Source organism: Hypanus sabinus, chromosome 8 (assembly GCF_030144855.1).
Source record: "Hypanus sabinus isolate sHypSab1 chromosome 8, sHypSab1.hap1, whole genome shotgun sequence".
NCBI lineage: Eukaryota > Metazoa > Chordata > Chondrichthyes > Myliobatiformes > Dasyatidae > Hypanus > Hypanus sabinus.
This window is the reverse complement of record NC_082713.1, coordinates 82925538-82947203: the sequence shown is the minus strand read 5'-3', so window position 1 is coordinate 82947203 and position 21666 is coordinate 82925538. Positions and strand designations below refer to the sequence as shown.

The 21666-nt window shown below is 42.9% G+C and overlaps 2 protein-coding genes across 2 annotated transcripts in view; both read right to left on the bottom strand.

The window, feature by feature from the left end:
* LOC132398276 (uncharacterized) overlaps positions 1-21666 on the bottom strand; it is a 1154100-nt gene that overhangs the window by 585947 nt on the left and 546487 nt on the right. The gene's annotated exons all lie outside the window — the stretch shown is intronic.
* The window catches only part of LOC132397863 (sodium- and chloride-dependent neutral and basic amino acid transporter B(0+)-like), a 116106-nt gene that overhangs the window by 33683 nt on the left and 60757 nt on the right, over positions 1-21666 (bottom strand). Inside the window, exons 9-11 of the mRNA XM_059976619.1 lie at positions 12305-12430; positions 11992-12110; positions 9102-9201 (exon numbers count right to left, since the gene is read on the bottom strand). Coding sequence (XP_059832602.1) covers positions 9102-9201; positions 11992-12110; positions 12305-12430 — 345 coding nt within the window. The remainder of the gene's footprint in view (positions 1-9101; positions 9202-11991; positions 12111-12304; positions 12431-21666) is intronic.

The following is a 21666-nucleotide window of genomic DNA, read 5'->3' as shown; positions in this document are numbered from 1 at the left end:
TCCTTTTCAAAAAGCCATTTTGAGTTTGTCTAATTACCTATATTGTAAGTTGCCTGCTAAAGCATCTTTAATAATATTTTACTATCTTTATGTGACAGCCAGGTGGGATGACCTTTTGAAATGGTTGTTTTACAGAGTGGACGTGTTTGAGTCCAAAATGCTGTACTTAGGGGTTTAAGGGTCAAGTGGTGAGGCTTTGAATTATGAGACTTCAATGAGAACCCAGAGCAGAGGCATAGGTATCAATGTATAAGGTCTTTTTGTCTTTAATTTTTAGAATTTGTGTATCTGGATGGCATCCGGGGCAGAAATATACTCCTTCCACAGAATGTGGGAGATCAGGATAAAGTTTAGTGTCCCTGGTGATTACACCTGAGTTAGGTGTGCCCAGTTACAGCACCTGACTGACCACGTAAAGGATCTGGAGCTGGAGTTGGACGAATCAAAGATCAAGTAAGATACTGAGAGCACCATGGGTAGGAAGACAGTGAGTTGGTCACACCGAATGTCTAGGCAGGTGGTTTTCAGCTCCAGGAGTGGTAAAGGGAGGAGACACACAGTGCACGGTCCCCTGTGGCCATCTGGCTCTGGGACAGCTGTACTCTTTTGCATTTAATTTATACAGTCGCCCCTGGAAGACGGCAAATACACAGCATTCAAAGCCCTGCTCATAAGGACTTTTGGACTCTCACGGTGAGAGCGAACTGCCCGCTTACTGCACCTGGATGATTTGGGAGACAGGCTGTCGTTGGCATTAATGAACGAGATGCCGGCCCTGGCTGAAGGACACAAGCTCCACCTCATGGTTGAGCAGTTGTTCCTGGAGCAGCTGCCCAAGGACAAACGCCTGCTGCTGTCCGACGTGGATTTCAGTGACCCCCAGAAGGTGGTGGCCCAGGCAGATGTGCTGTGGAAAGTCAAGAAGGAGAGTGGGGCATCCATCGCACAGATCACCAGGCCATGCGCCCACCAGCAGACCAGACCAGGACCAGCAGCTGAGCCCACACAACCCAGAGACAGGAGTGTGGAGGCCAACGAACAATGGTGCTTCTACCACCAGCGGTGGGGCACAGAAGCCTGCCACTGTAGCCTTCCTGGGAAATGCCAGGGCCAGCCGCTGCTGATGGCTACAGCGGCTGGCCATCAGGATAGCCTCCTGTATGTCTGGGACAAACAGTCGGGACGCCGCTTTTTGGTCGACACTGGAGCCGAGATCAGCGTCTTACCTCTGAGTTATGACACCCGCGACAGAAAACTGGGTCCCACCCTGAGGGCCGTGAACGGCAGCACAGTAAAGACCTACGGCACCCGTACGGTGCGACTACAGTTCAGCTCCAGCCAGTTCACGTGGCCCAACCACTCCTGGGGGCAGATTTTTTGTGAGCTCACAGCCTGCTGGTCAACCTGCAAGGGAAGAGACTAGTCCACGCCAAGACTTTTCAAACGTTCTCCCTGGGTGAAGCCAAGTTGCCAGCCCAGTTACCTGGACTCCATCACGCTGTCCAACAATGAATTCACCAGAGTCCTGGTGAACTTCCCATCAGTTCTGGCACCGCAGTTCACGGCAGCCATTCCCAGACACAGAGTACAGCACCACATCCTGACCCAGGGACCACCCCTCCATGCCTGTGCTTGAAGGCTTCCCCCGGAGAAGCTCCGACTGGTGAAGGAGGAGTTCAAGAGGATGGAGGAATTGGGGATCATACGGCGGTCCGACAGCCCATGGTCCTCCCCCCTGCACATGGTGCCCAAAGCAACGGGGCTGGAGAACATGCGGCGACTACCGCAGGCTGAACAAGGCTACCACACCCGACCGCTACCCTGTGCCGCATATTCAGGACTTTGCAGCAAACCTGCATGGTGCAAGGTTCTTCTCCAAGGTGGACCTCGTCCGGGGATGCCATCAAATCCTGATGCATCCTGATGACATCCCCAAAACAGCACTCATCACTCAGTTTGGCCTTTTCGAATTCTTCCGAATGCCGTTCAGCCTATAGAATGCCGCACAGACATTTCAGCGGCTCATGGATGTGACCTGGACTTTGCGTTCATCTATATGGATGACATCCTCATAGCCAGCAGTTGTCATCAGGAGCATCTGTTCCACCTCTGTCAACTCTACACCCGACTGAGTGAATACAGCCTAACAATCAACCCAGTCAAATGCCAGTTCAGGCTCGACACCATCAACTTCCTGGGCCACAGGATTACTGAAGACGGGGCAACCCCTCTGCCTGCCAAGGTAGACACGGTCCGCCACTTCCCCCGTTACGTACCCGTGGGTATCTTGTACTTCTCACTTGACAGTGGTGTTGAAGCTATACCGGGCCTAAGGTAATGGTCTTGTGATGGTGGAGTGACGTCATTTTCCTGACAGTAGAGGTCAGTCATGTGACAGGTTTTTTAAAAGGGTATAAAAGGAGGACCACTCCCTGTGAGGAGGGGCAGTTCGTGGCTTGATTTGCCATTTTGATTCCATGCTACTGTATGGTCCAATATTATGATGCAGTTCCATTGAAAGGTGGAGTTTTATTTTCTGTCTAAAGTTTAAAAGGTCATTGCTGAGAGTTTCTTTATAATACAGTTAAAAATCAGTGGAGAGTGAAGATCGGAGTTCAAGAGCTAAAAGATTGAGGGAAGTCGATTTCGATGGTGAAACAGCGTTGACCTTGTTTGATCCTCATTTGGAAGGAATTTGTTGGCTGTCCCCGTGGTAACCCCTGCAATAATAGCAGAAAGAGTTGGGTACGGTTTTGTCAAGGAAAGGTCAGTGCCTTTAAGCCGTTACATTTTCATCTTCGTAAATTCTCCGGGAAAAGTACAGTTCGACTGGGAACCGCAACAACACAAGGTGAAAGATAATTTAAATTGTCTTAAAGTCTCTCCTTTAATGGACTGTAAGCATTTTCAATTTTTGCAGTACTACTTTGAAGAACTGCTTTTGCAACATCGCTTTAAGAACCATTTTTGCTTTATCGCTTTAAGAACTGTTTAAGCTGCCGCACAGCAGCTGATTTCCGGTTGTGTTAGTCGTTTGCTTACTTTTTGGGGGTTTGTTTTTCAATGTTTAATAAATGTTTTATTTGTTATAAAAAAACCCTGCCTCTCTTACATATTTATTATTGCTGAATTTGTAACACCCCGACCCAACACACTCAAAGGCCTGCAGGAATTTGTGGGTATGATGTATTTCTACCACCATTTCCTTCCCTCAGCACCCCGAATCATGCACCCACTGTTCACCCTGATATCAGGTAAGGGCAAGGACATTACCTGTAGTGTCAAAACTATAAGTAAAGCCTTCTTCCCAGGGTGGGAATGTCAATTATTAGAGGATAGTTTTGAGATGGGGGGAATGTTTAAAGAGTATTCAGAGTATTGCTAAACCAGCTTTTAACTTGCTTTACACAAGTGTGGTACCTTGCCAAAAGTCTTCTGAAAGTCAAAGAAAACAACATCCACTGCTTTGTCTATCCTGTCTGCTATTTCCTCAAACAATTCCAAAAGATTTGAGAGACAGGGTTTTCCTTTATGCTGAGTTCCATCTGTTTTATCATGTGCTCCCAAGTACCCTGAAACCTCATCATTAATATGGACTCTAACATCTTGCCAACCACTGAAGTCGGGCTAACTGGCCTTTAATTTTTGTCTTTTACCTCCCTTCCTCCTTAATGAGTGGAGTGAGTTTTGTTTTAATATAGTCCTCTGGAACCATTGCAGAAACTAGTGTTTCTTGAAAGATGGCTGTTAATGCCATCACCATCTCTTCAGCTATCTCCTTCAGAACACTGGGGTGTAGTCCATCTAGCCCAAGTGACGCATCTACTTCAGACCTTTCTGCTTCTCAAGCAAGTTCTCCTCAGAGATAGCAACTACATTATTTTCTGTCCTCTGATTCTCTTGAATTTCTTCTCTGCTTCTGGTATCTTCCACAGTGCAGCCTGACACAAAATACTTATTGAATTCATCTGCTATTTCTTTGTCCCCATTACTATCTCTCCAGCACCATTTTCCAGTGTTCCGATATCCATTCCTGCCTCTCTTTCCCTCTATATACCTAGGAAAAAAAAAACTCTTGGTATCCTTTGTTATATTACTGGCCAAGTTACCTCCATATTTCATGGTTACCCTATTAAGTGCCTTTGGTTTGTTTTTAAAAGCTTCCCGATCCTGGAGCCTCCCAATGTTTTTTGATGTATTGTATGTCTTATCTTTTGCTTTTATGTTGTCTTTAACTTGCCTTGTCAGCCACTATTGCCTCATTTAGAATGCTTCTTCTGTAAGAACTGATCCTGCAACCTCCAAAGTGTCCGTTCTAATATCCCTTTCCAACTAACGTTGGCAGGTGCCTCTCTCATGCCTCTGGAGTTGACATTTCTGAACTGTAATACCGATACACCTGGATTTAGCTTTTCCATCTCAAACTGCAGGGTGAATTCTATGATATATACTATGGGTTTCTTTATCTTATGCTCCCTAATTAAATCCAGTTCTTTATACAGTGCCAGATCTGAATTGCCTTTCAAGAGTGGGATCAACTACAAGCTGATCTAAAATGTCATCTCATATGCTTTTGTAAGTTTTTTTTGAAAGTTTTATGATTTGTATGCAAGTTTTACAATTGAAATGGATAAGGATAATACTGGATTTTGTGGGAAAGTGCCTCTTGGGAATCTGATCCAGAATATTAAGGCATATGTGATACATGGAGACTTGGTAGATTGGATTCAAAATCAACTTAGCCATAGCCATATAAGACAGAGCATTGTTATTCTGACTGGAGGTGTGTAACCAGCAGAGTTGTGCAAAAATCAGTGTTAGGACCTCATGTATATGAAATGGGCAATAATATTGCAGGCTGATTAGGGCAATATGAATATTGAAAAATATTGCAGAGTTGTGGATAGTGAGGAAAGTTGTTAAAGGATTGAGCAGGACACGTGAACCATGAAACACCAGATGGAATTTACTCCAGACAAGTGTGAGGTTAAAGAAAAATACACATTAGATGGCAGGATCTGTAGGAGTACTGATGCACAGAGGGATTTTGGGGTGCAAGTCCACAGCTCTCTGAAAGTGGCAACGCAAATAGTTAAGGTGTTTAAGAAGTTAAATTGCATAATTGCCTTCATTGATTAAGCTGTTGAGTACAAAGGTCAGCAAGTCATATTGCTGCTCTGTAAAACTTGGTTAGGTCATATTTGGTACACTTCTGGTTATCACTTTACAGGAACAATGTGGAATCTTTGGAGAGAATGTTGAAAATGTTGCCTAGATTAAAGAGTATGAGTGAAATGGAGAAGTTGGACGAAAGCAGATGCTTTCTCTAGAGTGTTGGAGGCTGAGGAGTGACTTGGTAAGTGTATAAGATTGTGAGAGGAACAGATCGGGTGGGTGGAACCTTCTTCCCATATCAAATACTAGAGGGCATAGATTTGAGCTGAGAGGGGGAAAAGTTTAAAGGACATTTGTGATGGAGACTGTTTTACACAGAGAGAGCAAGGTATCTGGGATGCTCTGCCAAGAGTAGTGTGGAAGCAGAAATGATAGCAATGTTTCGGAGGAATTTACACAGTAAAGCACACGACCAGGCGAGGGAACAAAGTAACTTAGATCATATGAAGGGAGGATTAGTTTGGATTAGCAGCATGGCTATCATTGTCAGAAGGGCCTGATGTGGTGATGTAGCATTTTGTGTTTTTTTTAATACAAATTGCCAGACTTGGCTTCAGCAAATATGATCATTGGGCATGAGCGGTGGAAATAAAATCAGATTTCAAAGGAGACAGAAGGCTAAGAAGCTACTATCTTATGAAAAGTATGGAATGGCATAAGTTGACAGGCTAATTTACTGCATATTTCCACTGCTTCCTAAACACGTTGGCTGTTCATATGAATACTTGTTTAAGATGGTAAAATAAAAGTACTTCGATCAACAATTTCATCCATACAATTTTGCTGGTAGAATCTGAATCTATCAGTATGGATATGCAAATACTCTAACCTTAATCATTTCAACAATAGTTGATTGAAATTTATTAAGAGGTAAAACAAATGCTTGTAAACATTCATCTCTCTGAAATTAGCATCCATTATGTCCATGATTGGATTGTGGATTATGTCTAGTGGATTGTCATTTAGAGACTTAAAAATTAAGCACCAAGATGCAGAGCAGCAATTTTGTTAGGAAGTCAAATTCAAGCACTGAAGTACGCTTTAAATGGTGGTTGGACTATATTGTACTGCCATTGATGATGAATGATGGCTAGAGTTTCTGCAGATTGAAGAGATTAGTTATTAAACTTTGTCTTGCAATTAAAATGTTCAGATCTTCATGGGACAAGAACTTGACCTATTTATAAATTTGTGGTGTCCATGCCACAAAGAAAAAGGCCCTTTAGAGCAGGGGATCCCAAACGTTTTAATGCCATGGACCAATACCATTCAGCAAAGAGTCCATGCATCCCAGGTTGGCAAAGCCGCTTATCTTAACCAAGAGGCTGCAGCTGCTTTCGTTAAAACCAAAGAAGCCTTGGCAAATGCCGCGATGCTAGTGCACTCCAGAACAGACGTCCCTACCACCCTCACAGTGGACGCATCTAACACGGCAGTCGGTGGGGTGCTGGAACAACTCATCGAGGGTCGCTGGCAACCCCTGGCATTCTTCAGCAAACACCTACGACCACCCAAACTCAAATACAGTGCTTTCGACTGGGAGCTGTTGGCACTATACCTGGCAAACCAGCATTTCAGGTACTTCTTAAAAGGTAGGCCCTTCACCGCATTCACGAACCACAAACCACTTACCTTTGTGTTCACGAAGGTATCTGATCCCTGGTCATCCCACCAGCAGCGACATCTGTCCTACATCTCCGACTACACGACAGACATCCAGCATGTCTCAGGAAAGGATAATGTCATGGCGGACACCCTCTCCAGACCTACCATCCAGGCCCTGACCCAGGGTGTGGACTATGCAGCGCTGGTGGAGGCGCAGCAGGCAGCTGATGAGATCCCTAGTTTCAGAACTGCAGTCTCTGGTTTGCAGCTCCAAGACTTCCCCGTAGGCCCAGGTGAGAGGACTCTACTGTGTGATGTAGCTACCGGCCAACCTCACCCCATTGTCCCGGCAGCCTGGCAGCAGCGAGTTTTCGACTCAATTCACATCTTAGCGCACCCCTCCATCAGCACAACCGTCCGGATGGTGGCCAACAGGTTTGTTTGGCATGGACTCCGCAAGCAGGTCAGTGAATGGGCCAAAACATGCATGCACTGCCAAACAGCCAAGGTGCAGCGGCACACTAAAGCCCTGCCGTAGCAGTTCCACTCCACCTGCCGGCGTTTCGACCACATTCATGTGGATATCGTGGGGCCCCCGGCCAGTGTCGCGAGGAGCACGGCACCTCCTCACTATTTTAGACCGGATCACAAGATGGCCAGAGGCGGTCCCGCTCACTGACACTACCTCCGAATCCTGTGCCTGAGCACTGATTGCAATCTGGGTATCTCGCTTTGGTGTACCGGCCCACATTACCTCCGACAGAGGCGCCAGTTCACCTCCAGCCTGTGGTCAGCTATGGCCAGCCTTTTGGGGACACAGCTGCACCACACAACTGCCTGCCACCCACAGTCGAACGGACTGGTGGAGCGTTTCCACCGTCACCTGAAGTCGGCTCTCATGGCCCTCCTCAAAGGGCCTAACTGGGTGGACGTGCTTCCCTGGGTCCTGCTCGGAATCCGCATGGCGCCCAAAGAGGATCTGCACACCTCGTCGGCCGAGTTGGTGTACGGCGCACTCCCGGTCGTCCGAGGAGAGTTCATACCAGCCCCAAGGTAAGAAGAAGAACCCGCAGGGGTCCTGGGCAGACTACGCGAGAGGCTTGGTAACCTGGCCCCCATACCCACTTCACAGCATGGACAGAGCCCAACCTGCGTACCCAAAGACCTGCAAAACTGTAAGTTCGTTTTTGTACGACGGGGTGGACATCGGGCACCACTACTGCGGCCCTACGAGGGGCCATTTAAGGTGATCAGGAACAACAGGTCTACATTCGTGCTGGACATTGGGGGAAGAAAGGAGATTTTCACAGTGGACCGACTCAAACCGGCACATGTGGACGGCGCAGCTGGTTGGAGCTCAGGCACCGTGGCGCAGAGACAGACCTCCCAAACAGAAGCCAACTCCAACTGTGGACATTGGGGGGTGTATCGCTGGTTCTGGGGAGGGGTTATGTGGTGACCCACTTCCCAGCGCACTCGAACCGGCTCACAAAATGTTGTGCACCGACAGAGAGGCTGACCCCAAAAAGGGCGCCAGGTCTTCCTCAACAGCAAGAGGAAAAGCCCGCATGCGGGAAGGGACTGTGAATATGCGTCCCCCTACAGCATTCCCGCCCGAGGAGGATGGAAATGGGAAGACTTAAAAGCGAGGCCGCGAAGTTTGAATAAATCTTTTTTGCAACTGCAACTCATCGTCTGCGTGTTGTTATTCCAGTGCTGTGTTTAGCACACCGCTACAAGATCATCAATAATAGGCAATTTGAAGAACTTATAGTTGGACTGGAGAAAATTGCATGGAAGGCTTTCAAGAATGTTGTTGGAAATTTTCTTTGCAACTACAGAGCAGCTTGTTGACAACATGGCTTAAGCATACAAAACCATGAAGTAAAACTTTTCACTAATTTTCTGCATTCCCATTCAGACTTCTTCCCTGAAAATCTTGGCACTGTCAGCAATGAGCATAGTGAAATGTTTCACCAGCAGACTGCAGTGATTCAGGAACTAATTTAGGGCCAGTGGAATCCATCAATGCTAGCTGATTATTGTTGGAGACTTAATGAGAAGCTCTAGACACTGAGTACAAAGAAAAATCATGAACAAAAAATTTACGTTGCTTGAACTACTGCAAAGCATCAGCACTGTTATGCAATTAAATGCATAATATTTAATTAGACAATTTCTGTTTCTCCACATTAACGTGTGATACACATAGTCTGAAATTATATTTCTGTTCAGCTTCATGCAGTCTATTATAGCCACAAAGAATTTCTGAGGAAGCAATTAAATTTGTTGTCCAGTGTTTTATTTTTCTTTGTATTTACCATAGATCCAGCTGATTCCAATGAGTTCCACTAGAGCCGATAATATAAGGATCCCTCCGGTACAGAAATAATCTATTAAATTTATCCAGTAAATCCCAGCCTAAAATTAAATGGAAATTAGAAAATGTCAGGTGATAAATACAAAACACTCAATGTTCAAATTAAGAGGCTGATTAAAAAGGGAAAACACATTTATGCCACCAGATGCCTTCCAGTTCAATAGGACATGTTAGAAACACTTAGAAAGTCTTGAGTTTTATATTTTTTGATGCTTATTTCCAGCATCTATAGGATTACTTTTTAAATGTTCACACAGTCCTAATGTTTGCTTGATTTGTGTTCATTCTCTTGTTCTGAGATTATCCATGAAACTTTTCCCTGCATCCCTTTAATAGCTTGGTATATTGCTTGAAGGAGAAGCCAAGACACCATAACACTCCTCTGGAGATTTCGTTAACACCAAGTATCTCTGCTTCAGGTTAATTGACATTCACATGTACATCCTATAACACAGACATGGAACAGTACAGGCTTTTTGGCTCACAATTAACATTCTTCATAACACTTAACCTTCCATTTCTCTTTTATTCATATGCCTACCTAAGAGATTCTTAAATGTCCTTACTGTATCTGCCAGTGCTACCGTGTCCAGAACTGACATCCCACTATACTTTGCTCAGATCATTTTAAAAGTATATTCTTTCATGTTGTCCTTTGCTACTTTGGGGCGGTGGGCAGGGGAACCACTGGCTGTCCACTCTTTCTGTGCACCTTATAATCTTATACACCTCTATCAAGTTGCCTTTGATCCTCCTTCACTTCAAAGAGGTTTTGTTCAACCTTTCCTCAGAAGATGTGTTCTGTGATCCAGGCAGTGTTTTGATAAATCTCTGCTACACTCTCTTCAGAGCTTCCACATCATTCCTGAGGATGAGGCAAACAGAGCTGAACAGAATACTCCATGAACACTACCTCACTACTACTTTATTTCTGTTTTGTTGCACTACTTACTCAACTATTTAAATAAATGAATGTACTTGGAGCGAGGGTCCGAAGGGCAGTGACAGTCAGAGGAGGTTGATGGTGGACGATCAGCTCATCAGTGAGCTCCAACTTTGAGCAACAGACTGTTTAGTAAGATTGAGCCCTCTTTTTCATTTCTTTACTAACCATATAGTCAAAGTAAGAATTATAAAGCTTCATCGTTTAATGTCATATTGTGTACTGTTTGTTATTTTGCGGTACTGATTTGTAGCAAATCACATCGCGCAGTATCCACCCAAACGAGATTTCTGAAATTTGGCCTGGCCAGGGGCTATATTAAGTCACAAGCTGAAGTGAGAATTATATATCAGAATCAGATTTATTATCACCAGCATGTGACGTGCAGCAGCAGTTCAATGCAATACATAATCTAGGAGAGACAGAAAGAAAAGTAATAATAAATAAAATAAAATAAAACATAATAAATAAACAAGTAAATTACAAATATTGAATAGATTATTAAAATGTGCAAAAACAGAAATACTGTATATTAAAAAAGTGAGATAGTGTCTAAAGCATCAAAGTCCATTCAGGAAATGGATGGCAGAGGGGAAGAAGCTATTGCTGAATCGCTGAGTGTGTACCTTCAGGCTTCTGTACCTTCTACCTGATGGTAACAGTGAGAAAAGGGCATGCCCTGGGTGCTGGAGGTCCTTAATAATGGACGCTGCCTTTCTGAGACACCGCTCCCTGAAGATGTCCTGGGTACTTTGTAGGCTAGTACCCAAGATGGAGCTGACTAGATTTACAACCTTCTGCAGCTTCTTTTGGACCTGTGCAGTAGCCCCTCCATGCCAGACAGTGATGCAGCCTGTCAGAACGCTCTCCACGGTACAACTATAGAAGTTTCTGAGTGTATTTGTTGACATGCTAAATCGCTTCAAACTCCTAATAAGAAAGGCATATAAAGTATTGGCTTTTATTGGTCAGGAGGTAATTTTGCAGCTCTACAAAAGCCCTGGTTAGACCATAATTGAAGAATTGTGTTCAGGTCTGGTTGCTTCATTATTAAAAGGGTGAGAGAGCATTAGAGAGGGTGCAGAAATTTACCAGGACCCTGTCTGGATGAGAGAACATGTCTTATGAGGAAAGGTGGAATGAGGTCCTTTCCCCTTTAGAGTGAAAGAGGATGAGAGTTGACTTGATAGAGATGCGTAAGGTGATAAGAGGTATCAAGAGAATGGACAACCAGGCCCTTTTCATCAAGGTAGCATTGGAAGATACCAGAGGACATTTCTGTAAAGTTAGTGGAGGGTACTTTCTGGGGTTGTCAGAGTTAGTTTTTTTACACAAAGTGGGAAGTGCCTGGAGTGCACTGTTGGTGTGATAGTAGATGTTACTAATTAGTATCATGTAAGAGACTCCTTAGATGGCATCTAGATGAAAGAAATGTGGAGGGAAGGGTAAGATTTATTGGTACAACATGGTAAGCTGAAGGATTTGAACTGTACTTTGCACTCAGTGTTCCCCAACACCCATACTCATTGCTCCTGAACTGAGGGCCTTTTAACGACCATGTTGTGTGTTTGGAGTCACGTGTAGGATAGATTAGATAAGAATGGCAGAATTCCTTTCTTCTGGGATATTAACAAGATTGACAGGTTTTAAAAGACAATCTGATGATTTTATGTTTGTGTTTTGTTAATTACAGATTATTAACTAGTTTAAAAATTCTGCCTGTGATAGTGGGATTTGAACTCAAGCCCTTGTCTCTTTTGTTCAAGTGTTTAGCTCTCTAATTCCAATCTCACTGCAGTACCAACACCATATTGTGGTGGATATTATAAATTGATGGAGTTATAAACAGAACTGTAGACAGATTCATACATTTCATCGAAGAGCACACCTGGGTCACACATACAAGTCCAACGAGGTAAACTAATAAACAAACAGCAGATGTCGCATAAAACCGCCTTGATTGCAGAAACTTGGGGAAATGGTCCATCAATGTTGTTATAATTGTTTCTGGTGAAATACAAAAATAAATAAGATCACATGGAAGTATCCTTTATTGCAGTGAGACAACAAGCGGAGAACAGACGCATATTTAGTTTTCATCCTACATAATCAAAATAAGTCTTTAAATAGAGTTTCCTTTATAACAATGGAAAGAAGCATGTTGGTATAGTCAGAGTGGAGTAAAACAATAATCCTGTTACCTAAACTTGCAAATTGAGTGTCAAGTCCCAAGGTGACCAGCATGAGGAAAAACAATACAGACCATAGAGGTGCCCACGGCAGCTGTCCAAGAGCCACTGGGTAGGCAATGAAAGCCAAGTCAATACCTAAATGATGGATAAAATTGAAATTGTTAAGTTAGTAGTGCCTAATAGAGATATACCATTAACTGATGAAGGTAGAAATTTATCATTGGTGTAAAACAGATAATAAAAGTTCTATCATGTGAAGCAGCTAATTTTTAAGAGTGGCACTGTGGCCCAGCTGGTAGAAGCACTGCCCCACAGCACCAGAAACCAGACTTTGGTACTTTCTGTGTGGAGCTTAAACATTCTCTTTGTCACCATTCCATTTTTCTTTAAGTGCTCAAGTTTCTTTCCATTTTCCAAAGATACAGAGGTTGTTAGGTAAATTGTTGCCTAGAGTGCAGGTGAGCCATAGAATCTGGGAGAATTGATGGGCGCCTGAATAACATGAAAAACCGGATTAGTGCAATGGGTGTTTTATATAGTTGTTGTCGATTCAGTGGGCCAAGGGGCCTGTTTCTTTGGAGTATCTTTATATGACTCTTAATTTCATTATTTGGAATAGAATTGAACATTTGGTGTTGTTTGTAGCAGACATCTTTTTTATTACTGCTTGTGTTGCTGTGTGTAAAGTCAGTTTTCTATATATTGTATTTATTTAATATAAGTCAAGACTAATGTAATGTGTTAATTGGAACTTACAGTAAAAGTAAGGACTCAAGATTCAGAGCACGTTTTTATCTAATTATGTATGCGGTATACAACCCTGAAATTCATCTTCCTCACAGTCATGAAACAATGAAGAGCCATGGATCCAACCTGATCAAAAACAAATATCAAATATCAAACCCCACTCCCCTCACCTTAGAAGCGATGTACTGATGTTGGAGAGAGTTCAGAGAAGATCTACGATTCCTGGAATGCTGGGGCTAACATATGAGGAACATTTGTTGGCTCTTAGATTGTATTCATTAGAGTATAGAAGAATGAGAGGGGATTTAATAAAAACATTTTGAATGTTGAAAGGTTTGGACAGAGTAGATGTGGAAAGGCTATTTCCCTTGGTGGGTGAGTCCAGGACAAGAGGCGACAGTCTTAGAATTAGAGGGTACCCATTTAAAACAGAGATCAGGAGAAATTTTATTAGCCAGAGGGTGGTGGATTTATGGAATTCGTTGCCACATACAGCTGTGGAGGCCCAATCATTGAGGGTTTTTAAGGAGGAGATTGACAGGGTATCTAATTAGTCAGAGTATCAAGGGATATGGGGAACAAGCTGGAAATTGGAACTTGATGGGAGAATAGTTTAGCTCATGGTGGAGTGGCGGAGCAATCAATGGGCTGAATGGCCTACTTCTGCTCCTTTGTCTTGTGATCTTGTGATCCTTTTTTCTGTCCCTAGTAAGCTGTAGGTCCTCGAGCCGCAGCTCCAGATCCCTAACACTCTGTCTCAGAAACTGCATCTCAGTGCACCAGGAGCAGATGTGGCCATCTGGGAGAATGGAAGATTTCCAGGATTTCCAGATCCAACACCCATAGCAAAATATTAACCCTACTGATGTGCTCTCTATTCCTAAAAAAATGTAAAGAAAAGCCAAAAGCGAAGTCTACTTACTTTGCTAAAGCCCACTTTTGCCGAAGCCTGAATGAGCCTGTCACTTCTACTCTGGCCACTGGCCTACTCCTGACAATGGTCGCTCCGCTTATTCCTTCTGTACTTTTATTTAGTTCGCCAAGCTCAGTTGCCACCTCTGACAGGCCCCACACAATGGACTAAAGCCCGTGAATGATATGTTTGATATGTTTCGACAAGATCTGTCCTTATTGATTGAAATTCCAGCAAGTACAGGCCCAGATCCATCAAACGTTCCTCATACATTAATCCTTTCGTGCCTGGGCTCATTCTCATGAACCTCCTATAGAAACTCTCCAATGCCACATCCTTTTGCTGATAAGGAGCCAAGAACTGCTCTCAGTAATCCAAATGCAGATTGATCAGTGCCTTATAAAGCCTCAGCAATACATCCTTGCTTGTATATTCAAGTCCTCTTGAAATAAATGCTAACATTACATTTGTATTCCATACTACTGACTCTACCTTTAAGGAATGCTGCATTAAGACTCCCATATCCACTTGCACCTCTGATTTCTCAATTTGCTCCCCATGTAGAAAATGGTCTCTAGCCGTTATACCTTCTACCAAAGTGCATGACAGTACACTTCCCTACACTATATTCCATTGCCACTTCTTTGCCCATTCTCCTCATCTGTCCTAATCCTTCTGCAGACTCTGCTTCCTCACTATTATTTGCCCCTGTATTTTTGCATCATCCGCAAATTTGGCCACAGAGCTATCAATTCTGTCGTCCAGATCACTAACATTTAATGTGAAAAGTAGCAGACACAACACTAACTCCCTGTGGAAAATTGTTTTGACACCGACAGCCAAATAGAAAAGTTCCCCTTTACTCCCACTCATTGCCTCTTGCCAGTCAGCCAGATTTAGATGTTTTCTCTGGAGTGTTGGAGGCTGAGGAATGGACCAAAACAAGTGCATAAGATTCTGAAAGGCATAGATAAGGTAGGTGAAGCCTTTTTCCCAGGGTGGGAATGTCAATTATTAGAGAGGATAGTTTTGAGATGGGGGGATGTTTAAAGAGTATTCAGAGTATTGCTAAACCAGCTTTTAACTTGCTTTACACTCAAGTGTGGCACCTTGTCAAAAGCCTTCTGAAAGTCAAAGAAAACAACATCCACTGCTTTGTCTATCCTGTCTGCTATTTCCTCAAACAATTCCAAAAGATTTGAGAAACAGGGTTTTCCCTTATGCTGAGTTCCATCTGTTTTATCATGTGCTCCCAAGTACCCTGAAACCTCATCATTAATATGGACTCTAACATCTTGTCAACCACTGAAGTCGGGCTAACTGGCCTTTAATTTTTGTCTTTTACCTCCCTTCCTCCTTAATGAGTGGAGTGAGTTTTGTTTTATTATAGTCCTCTGGAACCATTGCAGTAACTAGTGTTTCTTGAAAGATGGCTGTTAATGCCATCACCATCTCTTCAGCTATCTCCTTCAGAACACTGGGGTGTAGTCCATCTAGCCCAAGTGACGCATCTACTTCAGACCTTTCTGCTTCTCAAGCAAGTTCTCCTCAGTGATAGCAACTACATTATTTTCTGTCCGCTGATTCTCTTGAATTTCTTCTCTGCTTCTGGCATCTTCCACAGTGCAGCCTGACACAAAATACTTATTGAATTCATCTGCTATTTCTTTGTCCCCATTACTATCTCTCCAGCACCATTTTCCAGTGTTCCGATATCCATTCCTGCCTCTCTTTCCCTCTATATACCTGGGGAAAAAAAACTCTTGGTATCCTTTGTTATATTACTGGCCAAGTTACCTCCATATTTCATGGTTACCCTATGAAGTGCCTTTGGTTTGTTTTTAAAAGCTTCCCGATCCTGGAGCCTCCCAATGTTTTTTGATGTATTGTATGTCTTATCTTTTGCTTTTATGTTGTCTTTAACTTGCCTTGTCAGCCACTATTGCCTCATTTAGAATGCTTCTTCTGTAAGAACTGATCCTGCAACCTCCAAAGTGTCCGTTCTAATATCCCTTTCCAACTAACGTTGGCCGGTGCCTCTCTCATGCCTCTGGAGTTGACATTTCTGAACTGTAATACCGATACACCTGGATTTAGCTTTTCCATCTCAAACTGCAGGGTGAATTCTATGATATATACTATGGGTTTCTTTATCTTATGCTCCCTAATTAAATCCAGTTCTTTATACAGTGCCAGATCTGAATTGCCTTTCAAGAGTGGGATCAACTACAAGCTGATCTAAAATGTCATCTCATATGCTTTTGTAAGTTTTTTTTGAAAGTTTTATGATTTGTATGCAAGTTTTACAATTGAAATGGATAAGGATAATACTGGATTTTGTGGGAAAGTGCCTCTTGGGAATCTGATCCAGAATATTAAGGCATATGTGATACATGGAGACTTGGTAGATTGGATTCAAAATCAACTTAGCCATAGCCATATAAGACAGAGCATTGTTATTCTGACTGGAGGTGTGTAACCAGCAGAGTTGTGCAAAAATCAGTGTTAGGACCTCATGTATATGAAATGGGCAATAATATTGCAGGCTGATTAGGGCAATATGAATATTGAAAAATATTGCAGAGTTGTGGATAGTGAGGAAAGTTGTTAAAGGATTGAGCAGGACACGTGAACCATGAAACACCAGATGGAATTTACTCCAGACAAGTGTGAGGTTAAAGAAAAATACACATTAGATGGCAGGATCTGTAGGAGTACTGATGCACAGAGGGATTTTGGGGTGCAAGTCCACAGCTCTCTGAAAGTGGCAACGCAAATAGTTAAGGTGTTTAAGAAGTTAAATTGCATAATTGCCTTCATTGATTAAGCTGTTGAGTACAAAGGACAGCAAGTCATATTGCTGCTCTGTAAAACTTGGTTAGGTCATATTTGGTACACTTCTGGTTATCACTTTACAGGAACAATGTGGAATCTTTGGAGAGAATGTTGAAAATGTTGCCTAGATTAAAGAGTATGAGTGAAATGGAGAAGTTGGACGAAAGCAGATGCTTTCTCTAGAGTGTTGGAGGCTGAGGAGTGACTTGGTAAGTGTATAAGATTGTGAGAGGAACAGATCGGGTGGGTGGAACCTTCTTCCCATATCAAATACTAGAGGGCATAGATTTGAGCTGAGAGGGGGAAAAGTTTAAAGGACATTTGTGATGGAGACTGTTTTACACAGAGAGAGCAAGGTATCTGGGATGCTCTGCCAAGAGTAGTGTGGAAGCAGAAATGATAGCAATGTTTCGGAGGAATTTACACAGTAAAGCACACGACCAGGCGAGGGAACAAAGTAACTTAGATCATATGAAGGGAGGATTAGTTTGGATTAGCAGCATGGCTATCATTGTCAGAAGGGCCTGATGTGGTGATGTAGCATTTTGTGTTTTTTTTAAATACAAATTGCCAGACTTGGCTTCAGCAAATATGATCATTGGGCATGAGCGGTGGAAATAAAATCAGATTTCAAAGGAGACAGAAGGCTAAGAAGCTACTATCTTATGAAAAGTATGGAATGGCATAAGTTGACAGGCTAATTTACTGCATATTTCCACTGCTTCCTAAACACGTTGGCTGTTCATATGAATACTTGTTTAAGATGGTAAAATAAAAGTACTTTGATCAACAATTTCATCCATACAATTTTGCTGGTAGAATCTGAATCTATTAGTATGGATATGCAAACACTCTAACCTTAATCATTTCAACAATAGTTGATTGAAATTTATTAAGAGGTAAAACAAATGTTTGTAAACATTCATCTCTCTGAAATTAGCATCCATTATGTCCATGATTGGATTGTGGATTATGTCTAGTGGATTGTCATTTACAGACTTAAAAATTAAGCACCAAGATGCAGAGCAGCAATTTTGTTAGGAAGTCAAATTCAAGCACTGAAGTACGCTTTAAATGGTGGTTGGACTATATTGTACTGCCATTGATGATGAATGATGGCTAGAGTTTCTGCAGATTGAAGAGATTAGTTATTAAACTTTGTCTTGCAATTAAAATGTTCAGATCTTCATGGGACAGGAATTTGACCTATTTATAAATTTGTGGTGTCCATGCCACAAAGAAAAAGGCCCTTTAGAGCAGGGGATCCCAAATGTTTTAATGCCATGGACCAATACCATTCAGCAAAGAGTCTCAAAAAGTCTTAAACTTAAAATAAAGTCTACCATTTAGGACTGAAATAAGGAGCTATTACTTCACTTCATAAGGAGAGTGTGAACTCTTGGAACTCGTTACCCCAGGGGAGCTGTGCTAGCTCTGTTAATGATAGCACCTAAAATCCAGATCAACACATTTCTAGATATTATATGGTCTGCAGATGTAATGAAAAGATCAGAACATTGTGAAGAGTGTGAAAGATTACTCAGGATCTTGTTGAACAGTGAAAGAATCTCAAGAAGTCAAATAGCATATTGCTTATGTTCTAATTCAGTACTTTATTTAACCCTATCCTGTCTAATTCATGCTTAGCTCATAAGACATAGGAGCAGAACTAGTCCATTTGGTCTATTGAGTCTGCACCATTCAATCATGGCTGATCTTGTTTTTTCCCCATCTTCAGCCCCATTGCCTGACCTTCTCCTTGTAACCTTGAATGTTGTGGCCAATCAAGAACCTATCATTCTCAGCCTTGAATACACCCAGCAACCTGTCCCCCACAGCTGCCTGTGGTAATAAGTTCCACAAACTCACCACCCTCTGGCTAAAGAAATCTCTCTCCACCTCAGGTTTAAATGGATCCTCCTCTATCCTGAGGCTGTGCTTGTGATGTATCGATCTATTTCTTTTAGATTAATGAACCCCTGCCTGCCTAGCACAACGTATTGATCTGTTGTCTATCTGTTGCTCTCACTGCAATGTGAAGCCATCTCCCACTTACGTGCTTTTATTTAATTGATATGTATTTGTGCAGAGACACAACAGTGCCCTCTTGTCCTAGAATCCCCCCACCACCATGGAAAACATCTTTTCCACATCTACTCTGTCTAGGCCTTTAAACATTCAAACATTTCATTGAGATCCCCCTCATCCTTCTAAATTCCAGCGAGTACAGGCCCAGAGCCATCAAACATTTCTCTTCTGATAAGAGGTTTCATTTCTGGAATCACCCTTGTGAACCTTATCAAAACCCTCTCCAATGGCAGCACATTTTTTCTAAGATGAAGGGCCCAAAACTGTTCACAATACTCAAAGTGAGGCCTCACCAGTGCCTTATAAAGCCTCAGCATCACATCCCTGCTCTTGTATTCTAAACCTGTTGAAATGAATGCTAACATGGCATTTGCCTTCCTCACCACTGACTCATCCTGCAAGTTAATCTTTAGTGTGTCTGCACAAGGAATCCCATGTCCCTTTGCATATGAGATTTTTGGATTTTCTCTCTGTTTAGAAAATAGACTGCACATTTATTTCTTCTACCAACGTGCATGACCAGGCATTTTCCAAGACTGTATTTCATTTACCGCTTACTTGCCCATTCTCCTCTTCTGCAGCCTTTTCGTTTCCTCAACACTACCCGCAACTCCACCAATCTTCATATCATCTGCAAACTTGGTAACAAAGCCATATAGTGCCATGCAAAAGTTCGGGCACCCCTGGTCAATATTTCTGTTACTATGAATAGTTAATTGAGTAGAAGATGAACTGATCTCCAGAAGTCATAAAGTTAAAGATGAAACATTCTTTTCAACATTTTAAGCAAGATTAGTGTATTATTTTTGTTTCGTACAATTTTATAGTGAGAAAAAGGGAAGGAGCATCATGCAAAAGTTTGGGCACCCCAAGAGACTTAAGCACTCAGAGAACTTTTACCAAGGTCTCAAACCTTAATTAACTTGTTAGGACTATGGCTTGTCATCGTTAGGAAAGGCCAGCTGATGCAAATTTCAAATCTTTATAAATACCCTGACTCCCCAAACCTTGTCCCAACAATCAGCAGCCATGGGCTCCTTTAAGCAGCTGCCTAGCACTCTGAAAATTAAAATAAATGGTGCCCACAAAGCAGGAGAAGCTATAAGAAAATAGCAAAGTGCTTTCAGGTAGTCATTTCCTCAGTTTGTAATGTAATTAAGAAATGGCAGTTAGCAGGAACAGCGGAGGTCAAGTTGAGGTCTGGAAGACCAAGAAAACTTTCGGAGAGAACTGCTCATAGGATTGCTAGAAAGGCAAATCAAAACCCCATTTGACTGCAAAAGACCTTCAGGAAGATCTAGCATACTCTGGAGTGGTGGTGTACTGATTTACTGTGTACCGACATTTACACAAATATGACCTTTATGGAAGAATCATCAGAAGAATACCTTTCTTGCTTCCTCACCACAAAATTCAGTGTCAGATGTTTGCAAAGGAACATCTAAACAAGCCTGATGCATTTTGGAAACAAGCCCTGTGGACTGATGAAGTTAAAATAGAACTTTTAGGCCGCAATGAGCAAAGGTATATTTGGAGAAAAAAGGGTGCAGAATTTCACGAAAAGAACACCTCTCCAACTGTTAAGCATGGGGGTGGATCGATCATGCTATGGGCTTGTGTTGAAGCCAGTGGCACGGAGAACGTTTCACTGGTTGAGGGAAGAATGAATTCAATTAAATACCAGCAAATACTGGAAGCAGACATCACACCATCTGTAAAAAAGCTGAAGATGAAAAGAGGATGGCTCCTACAACAGGATAATGATCCCTAACACACCTCAAAATCCACAATGGACTGCTTCAAGAGGCGCAAGCTGAAGGTTTTGCCATGGCCCTTGCAGTCCCCTGACCAAAACATCATCGAGAATCTGTGGATAGACCTCAAAAGAGCAGTGCATGCAAGACGGCCCAAGAATCTCACAGAACGAGAAGCCTTTTGCAAGAAAGAATGGACAAAAATCCCCCAAACAAGAATTGAAAGACTCTTAGCTGGCTACAGGAAGCGTTTACAAGCTGTGATACTTGTCTAAGGGGATGTTACTAAGTACTGATCATGCAGGCTGCTCAAACTTTTGCTTTGGACCCTTTTCCTTTTTTTGTTAGTTTGAAACTGTAAAAGATGGAAATAAAAAAGTAATCTTGCTTAAAATATTAAAGAAACATGTCATCTTCACATGCTGCGACTGTGACTCCCGTCTCCCCTTCCCCCACCACCACTCTGCAATCCGCTCTCCCTCAGATCCCATCGTCAGCTTCTGGGCCCTCAGATGTTCCATCTTCCTCTCAACCCAACCCTCCCTTCTCCACCGACACCACCAGCCTCCCTACCCCTCTGACCCCATCTCTCATCCGTGCCGGGTCTTTATCATTCCCTCTGACCTTCAACTCTCTGAGGCAGAGCGCTCTGTCCTCAGTAAGGGCCTCACCTTTGTCCCCCTTCGCCCACACCTCAGTGAGTTCCGCGTACGCCGAACTCTTCTTCCGCCGGCTCCATCACCAAGCTTACTTCTTTGACAAGGACCCTCTTACCCCTACCAATGAACACTTCTCCCATCTTCAACTCTTCTTCTCTTCATGGACACCCTGCTCTGGTCTTCTGCCTGCTCTGGATCTCTTTATTGCTAATTGCCGACGGGACATCAACCGTCTCAACTTCACCACATCGTATTCCAATTCCAACATCTCTCCTATGGAACGCTCTGCTCTCTGCTCCCTCCGCACCAATCCCAACCTCACTATAAAACCCGCTGATAAGTGGGGAGCTGTTGTTGTCTGGCGTACTGACCTCT